A 23,533-nucleotide genomic window follows, 5' to 3' on the forward strand; every position below is an offset into this window, starting at 1 on the left:
TCGTTTCATATTAATCAGGATATCTCCTTACCTTCCTTTTGTCCTCATCCGGTTCACCGGTATGAAAAGGATTTACATTTGTTAGATCTGGTGAGAGCACTCAGAATCTACATTTCCCGCACGGCGCCCCTGCGCCGCTCTGATGCACTCTTTGTCCTTGTCGCTGGCCAGCGCAAGGGGTCGCAGGCTTCTAAAGCCACCCTGGCTCGATGGATCAAAGAACCAATTCTGGAAGCCTACCGTTCTGCGGGGCTTCCGGTTCCTTCAGGGCTGAAGGCCCATTCAACCAGAGCCGTGGGTGCGTCCTGGGCATTACGACACCAGGCTTCGGCTCAACAAGTGTGCCAGGCAGCTACCTGGTCGAGTTTGCACACTTTCACCAAACATTATCAGGTGCATACCTATGCTTCGGCGGACGCCAGCCTAGGTAGAAGAGTCCTGCAGGCGGCAGTGGCCTCCTCGTAGAGGAGGGCTGTCTTGCAGCTCTAACTTGAGGTATTTTGTTACCCACCCAGGGACTGCTTTTGGACGTCCCAATCGTCTGGGTCTCCCAATAGAGCGCCGAAGAAGAAGGGAATTTTGTTACTTACCGTAAATTCCTTTTCTTCTAGCTCTTATTGGGAGACCCAGCACCCGCCCTGTTGTCCTTCGGGATTTTTGGTTTGTTTGCGGGTACACATGTTGTTCATGTTGAACGGTTTTCAGTTCTCCGATGTTACTCGGAGTGAATTTGTTTAAACCAGTTATTGGCTTTCCTCCTTCTTGCTTTAGCACTAATACTGAGCAGCCCGTGATCCCACGGGGGGTGTATAGCCAGAAGGGGAGGGGCCTTACACTTTTTAGTGTAATGCTTTGTGTGGCCTCCGGAGGCAGTAGCTATACACCCAATCGTCTGGGTCTCCCAATAAGAGCTAGAAGAAAAGGAATTTACGGTAAGTAACAAAATTCCCTTCTTTTCAAAAGCGTCTAGCCAGGCTTCCGCAGGTCCGCACGTTCCTGCAGGGAGTTGGCCACATAGTCCCACCTTACAAGCGGCCGCTGGAACCCTGGGATCTCAACAGGGTTCTACGGGCTCTTCAGAGACCACCTTTTGAGCCACTGCGGGATGTCGCTCTATCACGTCTTTCGCAGAAGGTGGCATTTCTAGTGGCAGTTACATCACTCCGAAGAGTGTCAGAGCTTGCAGCGCTGTCATGCAAAGCCCCCTTCCTGGTATTTCACCAGGATAAGGTGGTTCTGCGTCCGGTCCCGGACTTTCTCCCTAAGGTAGTGTCCCCTTTTCATCTCAATCAGGAGATCTCCTTACCTTCATTTTGCCCTCATCCAATTCACCAACGTGAAAAGGATTTGCATTTGTTAGATCTAGTGAGAGCAATCCGGATCTACGTGTCTCGCACGGCGTCACTGCGCCGTTCTGATGCGCTCTTTGTTCTTGTCGCTGGCCAGCGTAAGGGGTCGCAGGCTTCCAAGTCAACCTTGGCTCGGTGGATCAAGGAACCGATTGTTGAAGCCTACCGTTCTTCTGGGCTTCCGATTCCTTCAGGGCTGAAAGCCCATTCTACCAGAGCCGTAGGGGCGTCTTGGGCATTGAGACACCGGGCTACGGCTCAGCAGGTGTGTCAGGTGCGGCTACCTGGTCTAGTCTGCACACTTTAACGAAACACTATCAGGTGCATACCTATGCTTCGGCGGATGCCAGTCTAGGTACGCGAGTCCTTCAGGCGGCGGTTGCCCACCTGTAAGAGGAGGGCCGTTGTCGGCTCTTTTTATCGGGGTATTCTTTTACCCACCCAGGGACTGCTTTTGGACGTCCCAATTGTCTGGGTCTCCCAATGGAGCGACAAAGAAGGGAATTTTGTTTACTCACCGTAAATTCCTTTTCTTCTAGCTCCTATTGGGAGACCCAGCACCCGCCCCTGTTCCCTTCGGGCTGTTTGTTCTTTTGTGTACACATGTTGTTCATGTTGAATTGTTCTTTTGGTTCATGGTTTTCAGTTCTCCGAACATCCTTCGGATTGAATTTACCTTAGACCAATTTATAAGTTTCCTCCTTCCTGCTTTTGCACCAAAACTGAGGAGCCCGTGATGCACGGGGGGTGTATAGGCAGAGGGGAGGGGTTACACTTTTTAAAGTGTAATACTTTGTGTGGCCTCCGGAGGCAGTAGCTATACACCCAATTGTCTGGGTCTCCCAATAGGAGCTAGAAGAAAAGGAATTTACGGTAAGTAAACAAAATTCCCTTCTTTCTTCCTACGCCATGAACGCAGTCCTAGATTCTGCTAGCCGTACAGCGGTGGCATCCGCAAATTCTGTGGCAGTCCGCAGGGCCATGTGGCTGCGCGAATGGAAGGCAGACTCGGCCTCCAAGAGGTTCTTAACCGGTTTGCCGTTTTCTGGCGACCGATTGTTTGGCGAGCGATTGGATGAGATTATTAAGGAATCCAAGGGAAAGGACTCCTCCTTACCCCAGTCCAAACCTAAGAGACCTCAGCAACGGAAAATTCAATCGAGGTTTCGGTTCTTTCGTCCGTCCGCCAAGTCCCAATCCGCTTCGTCCAGCAGTCCGGAGAAAGGCCAGAGGAACTCCTATGCGTGGCGGTCTAAGTCACGCCCCCAAAAGGCCGCCGGAGGCGCTGCCTCCAAGGCGGCCTCCTCATGACTCTCGGCATCTCCGAACCGCATCCTCGGTCGGTGGCAGGCTCTCCCGCTTTGGCGACGCCTGGTGGCCACATGTTCAAGACCGATGGGTGAGAGACATTCTGTCTCACAGTTACAGGATAGAGTTCAGCTCTCGTCCTCAGACTTGTTTCTTCAGAACCTCTCCGCCCCCCGCTCGGGCCGACGCACTTTTTCAGGCAGTGGTCACTCTGAAGACAGAGGGAGTTGTGATCCCTGTTCCCCCTCAGGAACATGGTCGCGGCTTTTACTCCAACTTGTTCGTGGTGCCAAAGAAGGACGGATCATTCCGCCCCGTTCTGTACCTCAAACTGCTCAACAGACATGTGAGCACCAGACGGTTTCGGATGGAATCTCTCCGCTCGGTCATCGCCTCGATGTCACAAGGAGACTTCCTAGCATCGATCGACATCAAGGATGCTTATCTCCATGTGCCGATCGCACCCGAACATCAACGCTGCTTGCGTTTCGCCATCGGGGACGAACACCTTCAGTTCGTGGCATTGCCTTTCGGCCTTGCGACAGCCCCACGGGTGTTCACCAAAGTCATGGCATCCGTTGTGGCGGTCCTACACTCTCAGGGCCACTCGGTGATTCCCTACTTAGACTATCTCCTAGTCAGGGCACCTTCTCGGGTGGCGTGTCAACACAGCCTTACAGTCGCTCTGGCGACTCTCCAGCAGTTCGGGTGGATAATCAACTTCCCAAAATCCCAGTTGACACCGACCCAATCACTGACTTACCTCGGGATGGAGTTTCATACACAGTCAGCGGTAGTCAAGCTACCGCTGGACAAACAGCTTTCCCTGCAGGCAGGGGTGCAATCTCTTCTTCGGGGTCAGTCATACCCCTTGAGGCGCCTCATGCACTTCCTGGGGAAGATGGTGGCAGCGATGGAGGCAGTGCCGTTCGCGCAATTCCATCTGCGGCCACTCCAATGGGACATTCTCCGCAAATGGGACAGGAGGTCGACTTCCCTCGACAGGAACGTCTCTCTGTCCCTTGCAACCAAGACGTCTCTTCAGTGGTGGCTCCTTCCCAATTCTCTATCGCAAGGAAGATCCTTCCTACCCCCAACCTGGGCTGTGGTCATCACGGACGCGAGCCTGTCAGGGTGGGGAGCGGTTTTCCTCCACCACAGGGCTCAGGGAACCTGGACTCCGATAGTCATCCCTTCAGATCAATATTCTGGAGATAAGGGCAGTGTATCTAGCCCTATTGGCCTTCCATCGGTGGCTGGAGGGCAGACAGATCCGTATACAGTCGGACAACGCCACTGCCGTCGCATACATCAACCATCAGGGCGGCACGCGCAGTCGTCAGGCCTTCCAGGAAGTCAGGCGAATTCTGCAGTGGGTGGAAGCCACAGCCTCCACGATCACCGCAGTTTACATCCCGGGCGTAGAAAACTGGGAAGCAGATTTTCTCAGTCGTCAGGGCATGGACGCGGGGGAATGGTCTCTGCACCCAGACGTGTTTCGAGAGATCTGTCGCCGCTGGGGAACGCCGGACGTCGATCTCATGGCGTCACGACACAACAACAAGGTCCCGGCCTTCATGGCACGGTCTCAGGATCACAGAGCTCTGGCGGCGGACGCATTAGTTCAGGATTGGTCGCAGTTTATACTGCCTTATGTATTTCCTCCTCTGGCGATGCTGCCCAGAGTGTTACGCAAGATCAGGTCCGACTGTCGTCGCGCCATTCTCGTCGCTCCAGATTGGCCGAGGCGATCGTGGTACCCGGATCTGTGGCATCTCACGGTGGGTCAACCGTGGGCGCTTCCAGACCGCCCAGACTTGCTGTCACAAGGGCCGTTTTTCCATCTGAATTCTGTGGTCCTCAACCTGACTGTGTGGCCATTGAGTCCTGGCGTCTTCAGGATTATCTCAGGATGTAATTGCCACCATGAGACAGCCCAGGAAACCAACGTCCGCCAAGATCTATTACAGATCTTGGCGGATCTTCTTATCCTGGTGCTCTGATAATGGTTTTTCTCCCTGGCCGTTTGCCTTACCCACTTTTCTTTCATTCCTTCAATCCGGAATGGACAAGGGTTTGTCACTCGGCTCTCTCAAGGGACAAGTATCGGCTCTATCCATATTTTTTCAAAAGCGCCTGGCCAGGCTTCCGCAGGTCCGCACGTTCCTGCAGGGAGTTTGCCACATAGTCCCACCTTACAAGCGTCCGCTGGAACCCTGGGACCTTAACAGGGTGCTAACGGCTCTTCAGAAACCACCTTTCGAGCCGCTGAGGGATGTTTCTTTATCACGTCTTTCGCAGAAGGTGGCATTTCTAGTGGCAGTTACATCATTCCGAAGAGTGTCGGAGCTTGCAGCGCTGTCATGCAAAGCCCCCTTCCTGGTTTTTCACCAGGATAAGGTGGTTCTGCGTCCTGTCCCGGAATTTCTCCCTAAGGTGGTATCCCCTTTTCATCTAAATCAGGATATCTCCTTGCCTTCCTTTTGCCCTAATCCAAGTCACCAATGTGAAAAGGATTTGCACTCTTTGGATCTGGTGAGAGCACTCCGGTTCTACGTGTCTCGCACGGCGCCCCTGCGTCGTTCAGATGTGCTCTTTGTCCTTGTCGCTGGCCAGCGTAAGGGTTCGCAGGCTTCCAAGTCAACCTTGGCTCGGTGGATCAAGGAACCGATTCTTGAAGCCTACCGTGCTTCTGGGCTTCCGCTTCCTTCAGGGCTGAAAGCCCATTCTACCAGAGCCGTGGGTGCGTCCTGGGCATTGCGGCACCGGGCTACGGCTCAGCAGGTGTGTCAGGCAGCTACCTGGTCTAGTCTGCACACTTTCACGAAACACTATCAGGTGCATACCTATGCTTCGGCAGACGCCAGTCTAGGTAGGCGAGTCCTTCAGGCGGCGGTTGCCCACCTGTAAGAGGGGGCCGTTTTCGGCTCTTTTTATCGAGGTATTCTTTCTTTGTCGCTCCATTGGGAGACCCAGACAATTGGGTGTATAGCTTCTGCCTCCGGAGGCCACACAAAGTATTACACTTTAAAAGTATAACCCCTCCCCTCTGCCTATACACCCCCCGTGCATCACGGGCTCCTCAGTTTTTATGCTTTGTGCGAAGGAGGCTGACATCCACGCATAGCTCCACATCTTAGTCAGCAGCAGCTGCTGACTAGGTCGGATGGAAGAAAAGAGGGCCCATAACAGGGCCCCCAGCATGCTCCCTTCTCACCCCACTCTGGTCGGCGGTGTTGTTACGGTTGAGGTACCCATTGCGGGTACACAGGCAGGAGCCACATGCTGTTTTCCTTCCCCATCCCTTAGGGGCTCTGGGTGAAGTGGGATCCTAATCGGTCTCCAGGCACTGGGACCGTGCTCCCTCCGCAGCCCCTGGGGAATCTGCTGGACAGGAGCCGGGTATCTTCAGGGACAAGGCCCTGCTACTGTGAGGTACTGTGTCCCCTTGGGGGACCGCGCATGGAGCGCTTGTGCCATACACACTGCAGCACTGCTGGGTGTGTTAGTGCGCCGGGGACTACCGCGCCGACCGCGCTTATTTGCCGGCCGCGCTTATAACTTTAGTCCCCGGCTTTTGCGGCCTAGTATCGCATATTCCCGCCCCCAGGCCTGCCAGTCAGGGGAAGGGCGGGACGCTGCACAGGACGTCAGCGCTGAGGGCTGGAGCATACTCTGTATCCTCCTCCCCCCTCACTCAGCTCAGTGGGGCACCAGATTCCCGCACTTTCTAGGGCACGCCCACGGCCCCCTCCTCTTCACAGAACGCCGGCAGCCATTTCTGTCAGCACTTCTGACACTGGAGAGGAGAGACACGGCTCTGGGAGACCCAGGCAGGGATTCTGGTGACCACACAACCGCTTTGAGCGGTCGGTAAGCAGCACCTAAGGTGCTGGCCCCACTGAGTGCCGAAGTGTACATATATATATATATATATGCTATAGATTTACACTGTACGGTCACACTGTTGATTTTTGGCTATATACCCTCCTGGATTGTACTCAGAGGAGACAACAGCATGTCGTCCGCAAAAAGCAAGGGTGCCAAAGCACAGGCTTACTTTGCAACCTGTACCTCATGTGCGGCTCTACTACCGGCAGGTTCCACCGACCCTCATTGTGTGCAATGCTCGGCCCCTGTGGCACTTACTCAGCCGGAGCCTCTGCTACTGGTGGCCCAGGTGGAGCCACCTGCTACCACTGTCCAGGTGACAGGGACGGAGTTTGCAGTATTTGCTGACAAACTGTCTGCGAGTATGGATAAATGGTCTGCTAAGATACTAGAAGCCTTGCAGTCCAGACCGGTAACTCAGGCCAGGGGCACTGTTGAATCATTGACCCCAGGCCCCCCTCAGTTGGAGCAGCAAAGCGCTCCTGGGGTGACCCATAGGTCCCAGGGTGAGGTCTCTGACACGGACCGCAGTCCCAGGTCGCCTAAGCGGGCTCGCTGGGAAATTCCCTCGACTTCATCACACTGTTCAGGGTCTCAGCAGGAGGACTCTTTGGATAATGAAGCGGAGGCAGCAGAGCAGGATTCTGATCCTGAGGCCGCTCTCAACCTAGATACACCTGAAGGTGACGCCATAGCGAATGACCTTATAGCGACCATCAATCAGGTGTTGGATATTTCTCCCCCAGCTCCTCCAATTGAGGAGTCAGCTTCTCAGCAGGAGAAATTCCGTTTCAGGTTTCCCAAGCGTACAATGAGCACGTTTCTGGATCACTCTGACTTCAGAGAGGCAGTCCAGAAACACCGAGCTTGTCCAGATAAGCGTTTTTCTAAGCGCCTTAAGGATACACGTTACCCCTTTCCCCCTGACGTTGTCAAGGGCTGGGCTCAGTGTCCCAAGGTGGATCCTCCTGTCTCCAGACTGGCGGCTAGATCCATAGTTGCAGTGGAAGATGGGGCTTCACTCAAAGATGCCACTGACAGGCAGATAGAGCTCTGGATGAAATCCATCTACGAAGCTATCGGTGCGTCTTTTGCTCCAGCATTCGCAGCCGTATGGGCACTCCAAGCTATCTCAGCTTGTCATGCGCAGATTAATGCAGTCACACGTACGTCTGCTCCGCAAGTGGTGTCCTTAACCTCTCAGGCGTCGGCATTTGCGTCCTACGCCATTAATGCTGTCCTGGACTCTGCGAGCCGTACGGCGGTAGCATCCGCCAATTCGTTGGCAGTCCGCAGGGCCATGTGGTTACGGGAATGGAAGGCAGACTCTGCTTCCAAAATGTTCTTAACCGGTTTGCCATTTTCTGGCGACCGCCTGTTTGGTGAGCGATTGGATGAAATCATTAAACAATCCAAGGGAAAGGACTCATCCTTACCCCAGTCCAAACCAAACAGACCTCAACAACAGAAGGTACAATCCAGGTTTCGGTCCTTTCGGTCTACGGGCAGGTCTCAATTCTCCTCGTCCAAAAGGCCTCAGAAGGATCAGAGGAACTCCGATTCATGGCGGTCTAAGTCACGTCCTAAAAAGACCGCCGGAGGAACCGCTCCCAAAGCGGCCTCCTCATGACTCTCGGCCTCCTCACACCGCATCCTCGGTCGGTGGCAGGCTTTCCCGCTTTTGCGACGCCTGGCTGCCACGGGTAAAAGACAGTTGGGTGAGAGACATTCTGTCCCACGGTTACAGGATCGAGTTCAGCTCTCGTCCTCCGACTCGATTCTTCAGAACATCTCCGCCCCCCGAGCGAGCCGATGCTCTTCTGCAGGCGGTGTGCACTCTGAAGGCAGAAGGAGTGGTGATCCCTGTTCCTTTTCAGCAACAGGGTCAAGGTTTTTACTCCAACTTGTTCGTGGTGCCGAAAAAGGACGGATCCTTCCGTCCTGTTCTGGACCTAAAACTGCTCAACAAACACGTAAAAACCAGGCGGTTCCGGATGGAATCGCTCCGCTCCGTCATCGCCTCAATGTCCCAAGGAGATTTCCTAGCATCAATCGACATCAAAGATGCTTATCTCCACGTACCGATTGCACCAGAGCATCAACGCTTCCTGCGTTTCGCCATAGGGGACGAACACCTTCAGTTCGTGGCTCTGCCTTTCGGCCTGGCGACAGCCCCACGGGTCTTCACCAAGGTCATGGCAACAGTAGTAGCAGTTCTGCACTCTCAGGGACACTCGGTGATCCCTTACTTAGACGATCTGCTTGTCAAGGCACCCTCTCAAGGGGCATGCCAGCACAGCCTGGACATTGCTCTGGAGACTCTCCAGAGTTTCGGGTGGATCATCAACTTTCCAAAGTCAAATCTGACACCGGCCCAATCACTGACATATCTTGGCATGGAGTTTCATACTCTCTCAGCGATAGTGAAGCTTCCGCTGGACAAACAGCGTTCACTACGGACAGGGGTGCAATCTCTCCTTCAAGGTCAGTCACACCCACTGAGGCGCCTCATGCACTTCCTAGGGAAGATGGTAGCAGCAATGGAGGCAGTTCCTTTTGCGCAGTTTCATCTGCGTCCACTTCAATGGGACATTCTCTGCAAATGGGACAGGAAGTCGACGTCCCTCGACAGGAACGTCTCCCTTTCTCGGGCAGCCAAGGCTTCCCTTCAGTGGTGGCTTCTTCCCACTTCTCTGTCGAAGGGGAAATCCTTCCTGCCCCCATCCTGGGCTGTGGTCACGACGGACGCGAGCCTGTCAGGGTGGGGAGCGGTCTTTCTCCACCACAGGGCTCAGGGTACCAGGACTCAGCCAGAGTCCTCCCTTCAGATCAATGTTCTGGAGATAAGGGCAGTGTATCTTGCCCTAAAGGCGTTCCAGCCGTGGTTGGAAGGCAAGCAGATCCGAATTCAGTCGGACAACTCCACAGCGGTGGCATACATCAACCACCAAGGCGGAACACGCAGTCGGCAAGCCTTCCAGGAAGTCCGGCGGATTCTGCTTTGGGTGGAAGCCACAGCCTCCACCATATCCGCAGTTCACATCCCGGGCGTGGAAAACTGGGAAGCAGACTTTCTCAGTCGCCAGGGCATGGACGCTGGGGAATGGTCCCTTCACCCGGACGTGTTTCAGGAGATCTGTTGCCGCTGGGGGATGCCGGACGTCAACCTAATGGCGTCCCGGCACAACAACAAGGTCCCGACGTTCATGGCACGGTCTCAAGATCACGACCTCTGGCGGCAGACGCCTTAGTTCAGGATTGGTCGCAGTTTCAACTCCCTTATATGTTTCCCCCTCTGGCACTGTTGCCCAGAGTGTTACGCAAGATCAGGTCCGACTGCCGTCGCGCCATCCTCGTCGCTCCAGACTGGCCGAGGAGGTCGTGGTACCCGGATCTGTGGCATCTCACGGTGGGCCAACCGTGGGCACTACCAGACCGACCAGACTTGCTGTCTCAAGGGCCGTTTTTCCATCTGAATTCTGCGGCCCTCAACCTGACTGTGTGGCCATTGAGTCCTGGATCCTAGCGTCTTCAGGGTTATCTCAAGAGGTCATTGCCACTGAGACAGGCTAGGAAACCAACGTCCGCCAAGATCTACCACAGGACGTGGAGGATATTCTTATCTTGGTGCTCTGATCAGGGTTTTTCTCCCTGGCCATTTGCCTTGCCCACTTTTCTTTCCTTCCTGCAATCCGGATTGGAAAAAGGTTTGTCGCTCGGCTCCCTTAAGGGACAAGTCTCAGCGCTCTGTGTTTTTTCAGAAGCGACTAGCCAGACTTCCACAGGTACGCACGTTCCTGCAGGGGGTTTGTCACATAGTCCCTCCTTACAAGCGGCCGTTAGAACCCTGGGATCTGAACAGGGTGCTGATGACTCTTCAGAAACCACCTTTCGAGCCAATGAAAGATGTTTCTCTCTCACGTCTTTCGCAGAAAGTGGTCTTCCTAGTGGCAGTCACATCACTTCGCAGAGTGTCTGAGCTAGCAGCGCTGTCATGCAAAGCCCCTTTCCTGGTGTTTCACCAGGACAAGGTGGTTCTGCGTCCGGTTCCGGAATTCCTCCCCAAGGTGGTATCCCCCTTTCATCTCAATCAGGATATCTCCTTACCCTCTTTTTGTCCTCATCCAGTTCACCAATGTGAAAGGGATTTGCACTAGTTAGATCTGGTGAGAGCACTCAGACTCTACATTTCTCGTACGGCGCCCCTGCGCCGCTCGGATGCACTCTTTGTCCTTGTCGCTGGTCAGCGTAAAGGGTCACAGGCTTCCAAATCAACCCTGGCTCGGTGGATCAAGGAACCAATTCTCGAAGCTTACCGATCTTCTGGGCTTCCGGTTCCCTCAGGGCTGAAGGCCCATTCTACCAGAGCCGTGGGCGCGTCCTGGGCTTTGCGGCACCAGGCTACGGCTCAGCAGGTGTGTCAGGCGGCTACCTGGTCGAGCCTGCACACTTTCACGAAACACTATCAGGTGCATACCTACGCTTCGGCAGATGCCAGCCTAGGTAGGAGAGTCCTTCAGGCGGCAGTTGCCCACCTGTAGGATGGGGCCGTTTTACGGCTCTATTCCAAGGCATTATTTTACCCACCCAGGGACTGCTTTTGGACGTCCCAATTGTCTGGGTCTCCAAATGAAGCGACAAAGAAGAAGGGAATTTTGTTTACTTACCGTAAATTCCTTTTCTTCTAGCTCCAATTGGGAGACCCAGCACCCGCCCCTGTTCCCTTCGGGCTGTTGTTCTTTGTGTACACATGTTGTTCATGTTGAATGGTTTCAGTTCTCCGAAATTCCTTCGGATTGAATTTACTTTATACCAATTTATAATTTTTCCTCCTTCTTGCTTTTGCACCAAAACTGAGGAGCCCGTGATGCACGGGGGGTGTATAGGCAGAAGGGGAGGGGTTTACACTTTTTAAAGTGTAATACTTTGTGTGGCCTCCGGAGGCAGAAGCTATACACCCAATTGTCTGGGTCTCCCAATTGGAGCTAGAAGAAAAGGAATTTACGGTAAGTAAACAAAATTCCCTTCTTTACCCACCCAGGGACTGCTTTTGGACGTCCCAATTGTCTGGGTCTCCCAATGGAGCGACAAAGAAGAAGGGAATTTTGTTTACTTACCGTAAATTCCTTTTCTTCTAGCTCCTATTGGGAGACCCAGCACCCGCCCATGTTCCCTTCGGGCTGGTTGTTTTTTTGTGTACACATGTTGTTCATGTTGAATTGTTCTTTTGGTTCATGGTTTTCAGTTCTCCGAACATCCTTCGGATTGCATTTACCCTAGACCAATTTATAAGTTTCCTCCTTCCTGCTTTTGCACCAAAACTGAGGAGCCCGTGATCCACGGGAGGGTGTATAGGCAGAGGGGAGGGGTTACACTTTTAAGTGTAATACTTTGTGTGGCCTCCGGAGGCATAGCCTATACAACCCAATTGTCTGGGTCTCCCAATAGGAGCTAGAAGAAAAGGAATTTACGGTAAGTAAACAAAATTCCCTTCTTTGCAGGAATCCGGTTTTTTTTCCCATAGACTTCTATTAGCGATGGATGGCCCTGTGTTGCATCCGCTGCGTGACTGATCAGTCGCTTACTGACTGACCGTCAGGCGGGAGCAACGCTGAATGTAACATTTTTTGGAGCAGCTAAAAAACGGACTCCGCAAGTGTCTGTCGCCATCCTTCAAAAGCTATAATGGTTGTCTATGGTGCTGGATTCCGCCGTAATCTGTCACACGACGAAATCCAGTGTTGGATTCTGTCATGCTCTACTGAGCATGCCCAGCATGTTTGACACACCCATTGGGCTGTCCCAAACACAAACGGATCATGACGGATACGTAAAAAAACTAACGCACAACAGATGTTAACGGACGCAACGGATCAGTTTTTTCACAGGATTCCTGTGAACGGAATCCTGTACAATAACACATCCTTTGCATCAGTTCACATCTAAACGATGGATCCGTTGTTGCGTTGCAACGACGGACCTGACGGAAGCAAAACAACGCAAGTGTGAACTTAGCCTAAGCCAGAAGAGGCTAACAGAAGCCACAGGCAATGGTATAATGAGGTTCTAGTAGGTGCGCAGATGTCTGTCTTTTATGTTGGATAATCCAATGTGGACTATTTTGCTGATTTCCATTGTGGAAATAATCATCTTGAATATCACAGACACACATTAAACTGTTAACCTGTCTTGTCCTGGGATGTCATAGTAATAAATGCAGCGGCCTCAGGAACCAAACTCATCAATACTTTTCTTCCTGCCAGTCTCTTACCTTTTCACCTCCCAAAAAATGAAATAAAGTGCTACATTTAGTTTTTTGGGGTTTTTTTTAACCTTTTGTTTTAATTTTTTTTTATTTTTTTTTATTTTTACAGCAAAGAAAGTGTGAAGGAAAGTCCAAAGAAAAAGCGCTGGGAGCAGGGTACTTTGCAGTCTTCTCTTGGCAGTACCATTACTATCACACAGTCCTCTCGCGGCGGTGTCCATAACAATACTAGTACACTCCGGGGACGCGGCGGCGGCAGCATTCCTGCAAGGTTTGGAAACAGGAATGTTTTCATGAAAGACACCAGCTCTTCTTCAAGCACTGGTTCAAGGTCCAGATCAAGGTCATCTTCGCGATCCCCTCACAGGCGATACCGTCGCAGGTAAAAAAAAAAAAATAATGTAAATTTTGCAGGAATGGTTGTAATTTCGCTCTGAAGTTGTACAATTTAATAGAACTAGATGTTTTCTTTTCAGTAATTCTCATTCAGATTCTGAAAGCAGTTCATTATCTGGAAACGACACTCGATCAAATAGTCGCCGAAACGTTCAGAAGGGTCGTGGCCGTGGAGGGCATATGGATCGTGGCCGCGGACGAAATCAGCGAGGCAAGAGGTGGGAGTAGGATTCTTGTGTATTACAAATTCTGTCCATTATTCATGTCCACTCTTCATGATAGTGGTATGAATTGTCTATATAAATGAAATTGCGCTGTCCAATTTAGAGCTTAGCAACTTGTATTACATAAATACTGCCATTACACTGCAGGTGCAAATATGTTAAAGTGATGTCAAAATAGTAATTATTTGATATTGTCAAAAAATGGGTTGTCGCTAACCAACCCATCAGTAAGTTATATCCCATGAATCAGACCGGTTCTGGTGATGAGATCGGGAGCGGTCCATCATTAAAGTGAACAATGGCGCTCAAATCCATCCCTTGGCAGGAGGTGAGCTTGTGAGTTGTTCTCCATAGTGATAAGTGGTGTCGGAAATGGCCACATAATGAGCATTTGCATGCTTCTGATGGTGCAGATCTGTGTGAAGAATAACAACATATGTTCATCCTGCTGAGAAGAGTTTGTGGCTTTGTTCTCTGCATCATTAGAGCTCCCAGTGGGAACAGATTGAGCATTAGAACTCAAAGGGATGATGGGCAGAAATTGTTTGACTTGGGCCCCTTTCACACTGCGCTTTTACATACGTTTGCTGGTCCAGTCAGGGCATCCGTCCGAAACGCCTCTCCCCCACCCTGCAAAACGTGTTTTGTACGCATGCGCCGATAGGGCCATTGACTATAATGGAGCAGACTCCGGTAGCGTGTGGTCTGTCTTGCTCCATTTTTTCTTTATCGTTCCTTTGGGAGACCCAGACCTTGGGTGTTTAGCTTCTGCCTCCGGAGGACACACAAAGTACTACACCTAAAAGTGTAGCTCCTCCCTCTGAGCCTATACACCCCCTGGTGAGCCAGTCCCAGCCAGTTTATCGCTTTGTGTTCAAGAGGCATACATCCACACATGCATGCTCATATGATTGTTTTCCTTTTTGGAATGAGATTGAAGAAGTGCGGGTCCACGTCTGGACCCCCGGCATGTCCCTTCTCACCCCACTGTGTCGGTGGTGTTGTAAGGTTGATTTCCAAGGCTGGAGCCTTACATGCCGTGCTCCTTCACCATCCCTCCTGGGCTCTGGCTTGAAGTGGGAGCCAGCGCGGTCTCCATGCCTGGCAGGAGACCGGTCTCCATCCGCAGCCCTTTAGGACCCTGCTGGACCGGAGCACTCATCCCCAGGGACCTTGCCCTGCGTCTCAGCAGCTAAGTACCTGAGATGTTTATTTGTTGGGGGTCCCTATGCTTTATTGTATGGGGAGAGTGTGCTTACTGTACTTATTTTGGCATTTCCGGCGGGTTCTATAGCTTTCGCCCGAGAACCGCGCCGATGGTGCCTGCGCGTCGGCCTCGCCGCTCAAATTTAGGCCCCGGCTTTGCCGGAGGCCTAGTTTCTGTTCACTGCCCTCGCATGTCACTCATGCAGAGGGACAGGCACGGCTCCTCCCGGCGGCCGTCCTGCACAGGGGAGGGACACTCCCCACTGCTGTGCGTGTCTCCTCCCCTGCAGGTCTCTATGGCCCTCCAGATCCCGCTTTCCTACAGGAACGCCCCCAAGTCCCGCCCCCTCTCTTCGCTCTGGCGGCCATTTTCTCAGACAGGGTTCACTCTGCGCTGGCCTGCACTCTGCATCCCTGCTGAGGTGCTGTGCATTGGGGGTCCGGGCTTCGGGATCTGGAGGGCACAAAACACCGCTTCCAGCGGTCTGGTAAGCCACAACCGGTCTCTGGTTGTGGACCTCTGTATATACTCCCTGGGGTTCATTCTCTTTGTAGAGTCCCCACTCCAGCAGCATGTCTCACACGAGGAGCAAGGCTCCGAAGCTTTATACTGTATGCGCTGCATGTAAGCTCCTGCTGCCTGAACCGAGCACCTATCCACATTGTGATGTCTGCTCTAACTTGGCGGTGCCACAGCCTGGAGTCTCACCCCCAGTGGTCTCTCAGGCTGCTCCTGTGGCTGAGCCCCCGGCATGGGTAGAATCCTTTTCTAGGTCTATGTGACGCCCTGGGCAAGCCAGGGGTCACAGGTCAACACACCACCACACCCTACATCCCAGTTAGGAACACCAAAGCTACTAAAATCCTTGTTGCCTTCCTCCAGAGGCTGATGTTCACACCAGGGGGTGGGCCAGGCGGTTGGCTCCGCCCACCGAGGAGTTCACAGCCCTGGAGGCGGGAAGAACCAGGCAGTTAAGAAAAGTTAGTGGAAGTAGAAGGAAGTGGTAGAGGAGCTAAGTGAAAGTGAAGTGGTAGTGGAGCAAAGAAGAAAAGAGTAAAAGTGAGCTTAGAAAGCCCTGAAGTTGGTCCGGCTAAGTGCAGGACCGTGTCAACAAGGTCAGCAACAGCGGTGATTGTCTGGAGGGGGACTGCTCGGAGGTTGCTGGAAGGACCGCGGACGGGTAGTGGCCCGGCGGTCTGGAGCAGTATACGAAGGACAGTCAGCACCAGGGCAGGGGCCTCTCGGACCCCGGCAAGGCTAGGAGTCGCCATAATTTGCCAAATCCGTCAGTGAAGGGGACGTCGATCCCCCAACAACCAAGTCCCGACTGAAGGCAAAAGTCCAACCATTAAGGAGGAACACCGCCACCGCCAGGGCACCAGTTCCTCGGGGCCAGCGTCTGCGGGCAAAGTAGGGCTCCTCCGGCCCATATCCAAGCCGGGGAGCGGGTTACCAATGGGAACCCATCGCTACCAACACAGAAACACTAGGTGCAGGTCAAAGGGACATCACCGTTACCTACTGGGAGAGCAAGTGCAGCCGTCCGTGGGAACAGTCTTTCCAGCCGTGTGGTTTACCGTAAAACTGTGTCAACGTCTCAGGCTGAGTGAGTACCACAGTGCCGCAAGGCACCGCGCTGCCCCCGCGTCCCTGCGCCCACCAAGCCCTGCATCTCCCACCTCCTCACTGGGCCCCGGGATCACCAACCCCTACCCACGGAGGGGCAACACAACAACTGACTGCTCCATACCACCCTTCCCGGGATCCCCATACAGAGCAGCGGTGGTGCCAATAAATCACCACAACCGTGGGTGGCGTCACGGACAATAAACCATTCCCACACCCAACTACCCCCTTTCACTCACGGGCGAGGAGCGCCGCTAGAGTCCCCGGGATCCGGCTCATCGCTCGAGCCACCGAGCAGCAGCAGGCCGCAGCAGCCGCGGCGACCGGACCCGAGCAGCAGAGGGAGAGCGCGGCGTCCCCTCCTCCGCCCGCGACATCTATCTCCCAGTCTTTTGCTGAGTCCATGGGACTTCTGTCCAGGACTTTGATGAATATGCATCAGCCCCCTTCACAGGGTGCCTCTACTGCAAAGGGTCCCTTAGGATCTCTATCATCTGACCTCCGTCCACCGGAGCTCACAGAGGATTCATCATCAGGGCCCAGACCCCGTCCTCCTAAGAGGAGGCGCAGGGTTTCCTCTCCCTCCTCATCCCGCGGCTCTGATTCAAGAGCTGACTCGCAGGATGAGGAGGATGCCTTTACAGGGGGCTCGGAGGCTAACTCCATGTACCCCATTGATCTTTCCGAGGGTGACTCAGATCTTAGTGACTTGATTGCTTCCATTAATTCTGTACTGGATCTCAATCCGCCAGTATCAGAGGAGCAACCCTCTCTGGCAGAAAAGCACCAGTTTACCTCGCCTAAAAGGGCAAAGAGTGTGTTCTTTAACCACTCCAGTTTTCAGACCGCTGTGACCAAGCCTAGGGCCTGTCCTGACAAACGCTTCCCAAAGCGTGGTTCTGATGAGTTTTCCCTTTCCACCTGAGGTGGTCAAGGAGTGGGCTCATTCCCCAGAGGTAGACCCTCCGGTGTCTAGACTCTCAGCCCGGACCGTTGTGTCGGTGGCTGATGGCACCTCCCTTAAGGATTCCACTGACCGTCAGATTGACCTTCTGGCCAAATCCGTGTATGAAGCGGCGGGGGCCGCGTTTTCCCCAACTTTTGCAGCAGTGTGGGCTCTCAAAGCCATCTCTGCTTCTCTAGAGGAGATGCATTCCCTCACCAGGGAATCTATGCCCAAGATGGTTGCCTTAACTTCTCAAGCTTCAGCTTTTTCATCTTATGCCATGTCTGCCATGCTAGAGGATTCTCACCGCACTGCGGTGGCTTCGGCTAATTCCCTCGTTATCCGCAGGATCTTGTGGCTTCGAGAGTGGAAGGCAGATACTTCTTCAAAGAAGTACCTTGCTGGGCTCCCTTTTGCTGGGTCCCGGCTGTTCGGTGAACAGCTGGATGACATTATTAAAGAAGCTACTGGCGGGAAGAGTACTTCCATGCCACAAACCAAAACCAGGAAACCTGCCCAGGGTAGGAATCAGTCGAGGTTTCGCTCCTTTCGTTCCTCCAACTGGTCGTCCTCTAAGCCCTCCGCCTCGTCCGCTAACTCAGCTAAGGACCAGAAATCCAACTGGCGCCCAAAAGCGCGTCCACAGAAGACCGCAGGAGGTGCTGCCACTAAGGCCTCCTCGTGACTATCTGCCCACTCCAGCAACGTCCTTAGTCGGTGGCAGGCTCTCCCACTTTGGCGACGCTTGGTTTCAACAAGTCTCCGATCAGTGGCTGAGAGATATCATCTCCCACGGCTACAGGATAGAATTCTCTTCCAGCCCGCCAAACAGATTTTTTCTCTCAACTCCCCCCTGCTCCAAGGCTGCCGCCTTCTTACAGGCCGTGGCAGCCTTGCAGGCCAACGGAGTAATTGTACCAGTTCCCGCCCGGGAACGGTTCAGAGGTTTCTACTCGAACCTCTTCCTAGTTCCCAAAAAGGACGGTACCTTCCGGCCCATCCTGGATCTCAAGCTTCTCAACAGCCATGTTCGGGTGCGGCACTTTCGCATGGAGTCTCTGCGATCAGTCATTGCCTCAATGACCCAAGGGGATTTCCTGGCGTCCATCGACATCAGAGATGCCTATCTACATGTGCCAATTGCAGTTTCACACCAGCGTTGGCTACGTTTTGCAATAGGAGAAGATCATTTCCAATTCGTGGCTCTCCCCTTGGGGTTAGCCACGTCCCCTCGGGTATTCACCAAGGTCATGGCAGCAGTGATTGCGGTTCTGCACCTCCAGGGGTTGGCAGTGATCCCTTACCTGGACGACCTTCTAGTCAAGGCTCCATCCAGTGCAGACTGTCAGCGGAGTGTCTCGCTCTCGCCACTCTAGCCCAATTCGGGTGGCTTGTGAATCTTCCCAAGTCCACTCTGACTCCGACCCAGAGTCTCACGTACCTAAGGATGCAGTTCGAGACTTTGCCGGCACTCGTGAAGTTGCCCTTAAACAAACAGCTGTTACTCCAGCCGTTATACTCTCAGGCGTCTGTTGCAGGTGCTGGGTCAAATGGTGGCGTCCATGGAGGCTGTTCCCTTTGCCCAGTTCCATCTGCGCCCCCTGCAGCTGGACATTCTCCGCTGTTGGGACAAGCTGCCTTCCTCCTTACACAAGTTAGTGGCTCTGTCGCCACGGACCAGGAGCTCTCTTCAGTGGTGGCTTCGGCCCCTCTCCCTGTCCCAAGGGCGCTCCTTCCTGGCCCCGTCCTGGGTGATTCTCACCACGGATGCCAGTCTATCCGGCTGGGGAGCGGTACATCTCCACCACAGAGCGCAGGGCACTTGGACTCCGTCCGAGTCAGCCCTTTCAATCAATGTGCTGGAAACCAGAGCCGTGCTTCTAGCTCTCCTAGCATTTCACCATCTGCTGGCGGGCAGGCACATTCGAGTCCAGTCAGACAACGCGACAGCGGTTGCCTACATCAATCATCAAGGCGGGACACGCAGCCGCCTGGCAATGATGAAGGTACAACGCATTCTTCAATGGGCGGAGGACTCCAGGTCCACCATATCCGCAGTCCACATCCCAGGCGTGGACAACTGGGAGGCAGATTATCTCAGCCGTCAAAGCGTGGACGGTGGCGAGTGGTCCCTGCACCCGGCAGTGTTTCAGTCGATCTGCCGCAAATGGGGCACTCTGGACGTGGACCTAATGGCATCCCGTCACAACAAGGTTCCTGTTTACGTGGCTCGCTCCCACGATCCTCAGACCTTCGCCACGGACGCCCTGGTTCAGGACTGGTCCCAGTTTCGTCTGTCCTACGTGTTTCCCCCTCTAGCTCTTTTGCCCAGAGTCCTGCACAAGATCAGAATGGAGGGCCGTCGAGTCATCCTCATTGCACCGGACTGGCCCAGGCGAGCTTGGTATCCAGACCTGCTCCATCTGTCCGTAGAGATGCCGTGGCATCTCCCGGACCGTCCAGACAAACTCTCGCAAGGTCCGTTTTTCAGCCCGAATTCTGCGGCTCTCAAATTGACGGCGTGGCTCTTGAGTCCTGGATTTTGACGGCTTCTGGTATCCCTCCTGAAGTCATCTCCACTATGACTCGGGCCTGTAAGTCTTCCTCCGCTAAGATCTATCACAGGACTTGGAAAATTTTCCTGTCCTGGTGTCGCTCTAACGGCCATCCTCCTTGGCCATTCTCCTTGCCGACCCTTCTGTCTTTTCTACAGTCCAGTCTGCAGCTACGACTGTCCCTCAACTCTCTCAAGGGACAAGTTTTTAAGCTCTGTCAGTTTTGTTCTAGCGGCGTCTCGCTCGGCTGTCTCAGGTCCGCACCTTCATGCAAGGCGCGTCTCACATCATTCCGCCTTACCGGCGGCCCTTGGATCCCTGGGACCTTAACTTGGTTCTCACGGTCTTGCAGAAGCCCCCCTTTGAGCCTCTTAGGGATGTTTCTTTGTATCGGCTTTCACAGAAAGTGGCCTTTCTGGTTGCCATAACTTCTCTCAGGAGAGTCTCTAATTTAGCTGCGCTCTCCTCGGAGTCACCTTTTTTAGTCTTTCATCAAGACAAGGTGGTTCTCCGTCCGACTCCGGACTTTCTTCCTAAGGTGGTCTCTCCCTTCCACCTTAACCAGGACATTACCTTACCTTCCTTCTGTCCGGCCCCTGTTCATCGCTTTGAAAAGCGCTGCATACTCTAGATCTGGTGTGTGCTCTCCGGATCTATGTGTCTCGCACCGCTGCGCTTAGGCAGTGCACCTCTTTCTTTGTCGCTCTATTGGGAGACCCAGACAATTGGGTTGTATAGGCTATGCCTCCGGAGGCTGCACAAAGTATTACACTCAAAAGTGTTAAGCCCCTCCCCTTCTGCCTATACATCCCACGGGCTCCTCAGTTTTTTGCTTTGTGCGAAGGAGGTCAGACACGCACAGCACAGCTCCACAGATTGGTCAGCAGCAGCTGCTGACCATGTCGGATGGAAGAAAAGTGGGCCCATATAGGGCCCCCAGCATGCTCCCTTCTCACCCCACTCTTGTCGGCGGTGTTGTTAAGGTTGAGGTATCCATTGCGGGTACGGAGGCTGGAGCCCACATGCTGCTTTCCTTCCCCATCCCCCTCAGGGCTCTGGGTGAAGTGGGATCCTATCGGTCTCCAGGCACTGAGACCATGCTTCATCCACAACTCCTGTGGAGACTGCTGGATAGGAGCCGGGTACCGTTCAGGGACATGGCCCTGCTACTTGAAGGTACTCTGTATCCCTGTGGGGACCGCGCACGGCAACACCTCAGCTTTGCTGGGTGTGCTAGTGCACCGGGGACCGCGGCGCTGACCGGGTTTAACTGTGCCATTACACACTCAGCGTCGCTGAGTGTGTTTATATGTAGGGGCTACCGCGCTAACCGCCGCTGCCATGGGAAACTGTGGCGCGGCTGGGACTTGTAGTTCGCCGGGGACTTCGGCGCCGGCCTCGCTTTTACGGCGGCCATGCTTATACTCGAGTCCCCGGCTTTCTTGCGGCCTAGCTTCCTTTTCTCCCGCCCCCAGCCCTGACAGGCAGGGGAAGGGCGGGACGCTGCACGGAACGAGCAGCACTGAGAGCTGGAGTATGATTTGCATACTCCACCCCCCTCACTGTGCACAGTGTGAGCACCAGTTCCCGCACTTTCTCGGCCACGCCCACGGCTCCCTCCTCTCGTCAGGACGCCGCAGCCATTCCTGTCAGCTCCTCCGACGCTGCAGAGAGGGACAAACCCTGGGAGACCCAGACACGGTCTCTGGTGGCCTCACAACCGCTTTAGGCGGCTGGTAAGCAGCACCTGTGGTGCTAGCCCCATGGTGCTGTAGTGTATTGATACATTATTTGATTATAGTATATACTCTACACTGTATGAGCACAGTTCATTCTGGCTATATACCCTATTGTGTTACTCAGGGAAAACAATAGCATGGCGCCCACAAAAGGCAGGGCTGCCAAAACACAGGCTTATTATGCTGCCTGCGCCGCATGTAAGACCCCGCAACCGGCAGGTTCCACTGACCCTCATTGTGTGCAATGTTCGGCCCCTGTGACACTTCTTCAGCCAGAGCCTCTGCTAAGAGGGGCCCAGGGGGAGCCACCTGTTGACACTGTCCAGGTGATGGGGACTGAGTTTGCAAAACTCTCTGAGACTATGGCTAAGATACTAGAAGCCTTGCAGTCCAGGCCGGTATCTCAGCAAAGGGACTCTGTTGAATCATTGTTCCCTGACCCCCCCTCAGTTGGTCCAACAATGTCCTCCCGGGGTATCTCATACATCCCAGGCTGAGGGTTATGACTTAGACCCCAGCCCCAGACCGAATAAGCGGGCTCGCTTAGAATTTCCCTCGACATCATATTGTTTAGGGTCTCAGCGGGGGGAATCTCTGGTTGATGATGCGGAGACAGCTGATCAGGATTCTGATTCTGAGGGCGCTCTCAATCTTAATACTCCAGACGGGGACGCCATAGTGAACGATCTTATTGCGTCCATCAATCAAATGCTGGATATTTCTCCCTCAGCTCCTCCGGCGGAGGAGTTAGCGTCTCAGCAGGAGAAATTCCGTTTCAGGTTCCCCAAGCGCACACCGAGTATGTTTCTAGACCACTATGATTTCAGAGAGGCAGTCCAGAATCACCATGCTTGTCCAGATAAGCGTTTTTCTAAGCGCCTTAAGGATACACGTTATCCTTTTCCCCCTGACGTGGTTAAAGGTTGGACTCAATGTCCCAAAGTGGACCCTCCAATCTCCAGACTGGCGGCTAGATCCATACTTGCAGTGGAAGATGGGGCCTCGCTCAAAGATGCCACTGACAGGCAGATGGAGCTCTGGTTGAAATCCATCTATGAAGCTATCGGAGCTTCTTTTGCCCCAGCATTCGCAGCCGTTTGGGCGCTACAAGCTATCTCAGCAGGTCAAGCGCAAATTGAAGCAGCCACATGCACGGCCGCGCCACAAGTGGCATCCATTACCACCCAGACCTCGGCAATTGCGTCTTACGCTATTAATACGGTCATGGACTCTGCGAGCCGTACGGCGGTTGCGGCCGCCAATTCGGTGGTACTCCGCAGGGCCTTGTGGCTACGGGAATGGAAGGCAGATTCTGCTTCCAAAAAGCGCTTAACCAGTTTGCCAATTTCTGGCGACAGGCTGTTTGGCGAGCGTCTGGATGAAATCATCAAACAATCCAAGGGAAAGGATACATCCTTACCCCAGCCCAAACAGAACATACCCCAACAGAGGAGAGGGCAGTCGAGGTTTCGGTCCTTTCAGGGCGCGGGCAGGTCCCAATTCTCCTCGTCCAAAAGGTCTCAGAAAGAACAAGGGAACTCTGATGCATGGCGGTCTAAGTCACGTCCTAAAAAGACCACCGGAGGCGCCGCTAACAAAGCGGCTTCCTCATGACTTTCGACCTCCTCTAGTAGCATCCTCGGTCGGTGGCAGGCTCTCCCGCTTTTGCGACACCTGGCTGCCACAAATAAAAGACCGCTGGGTGAGAGACATTCTGTCTCACGGTTACAAGATAGAGTTCACCTCTCGTCCCCCGACTCGATTCTTCAGGTCATCCCCGCCTCCCGAGCGAGCCGAGGCTCTTCTGCAGGCGCTGGGCACTCTGAAGGCAGAAGGAGTGGTGGTCCCTGTTCCTCTTCAGCAACAGGGTCACGGTTTTTACTCCAACTTGTTTGTGGTCCCAAAGAAGGACGGGTCTTTCCGCCCGGTCCTGGACCTGAAACTGCTCAACAAACACGTAAAAACCCGACGGTTCAGGATGGAATCCCTCCGCTCCGTCATCGCCTCAATGTCCCAAGGAGATTTCC

The 23,533-nt window shown here is 53.7% G+C and overlaps 1 protein-coding gene across 2 annotated transcripts in view; it reads left to right on the top strand.

Annotated features, from left to right (window-relative positions):
- The window catches only part of LENG8 (leukocyte receptor cluster member 8), a 161,486-nt gene that overhangs the window by 94,320 nt on the left and 43,633 nt on the right, over nucleotides 1-23,533 (top strand). For both annotated transcript variants that reach the window (XM_075327596.1, XM_075327597.1), the window contains exons 9-10: nucleotides 12,923-13,195; nucleotides 13,290-13,427. In XM_075327596.1, the coding sequence (XP_075183711.1) occupies nucleotides 12,923-13,195; nucleotides 13,290-13,427 (411 nt within the window). The remainder of the gene's footprint in view (nucleotides 1-12,922; nucleotides 13,196-13,289; nucleotides 13,428-23,533) is intronic.

The sequence above is a fragment of the Anomaloglossus baeobatrachus genome, chromosome 11 (genome assembly GCF_048569485.1).
Source record: "Anomaloglossus baeobatrachus isolate aAnoBae1 chromosome 11, aAnoBae1.hap1, whole genome shotgun sequence".
Lineage (NCBI taxonomy): Eukaryota > Metazoa > Chordata > Amphibia > Anura > Aromobatidae > Anomaloglossus > Anomaloglossus baeobatrachus.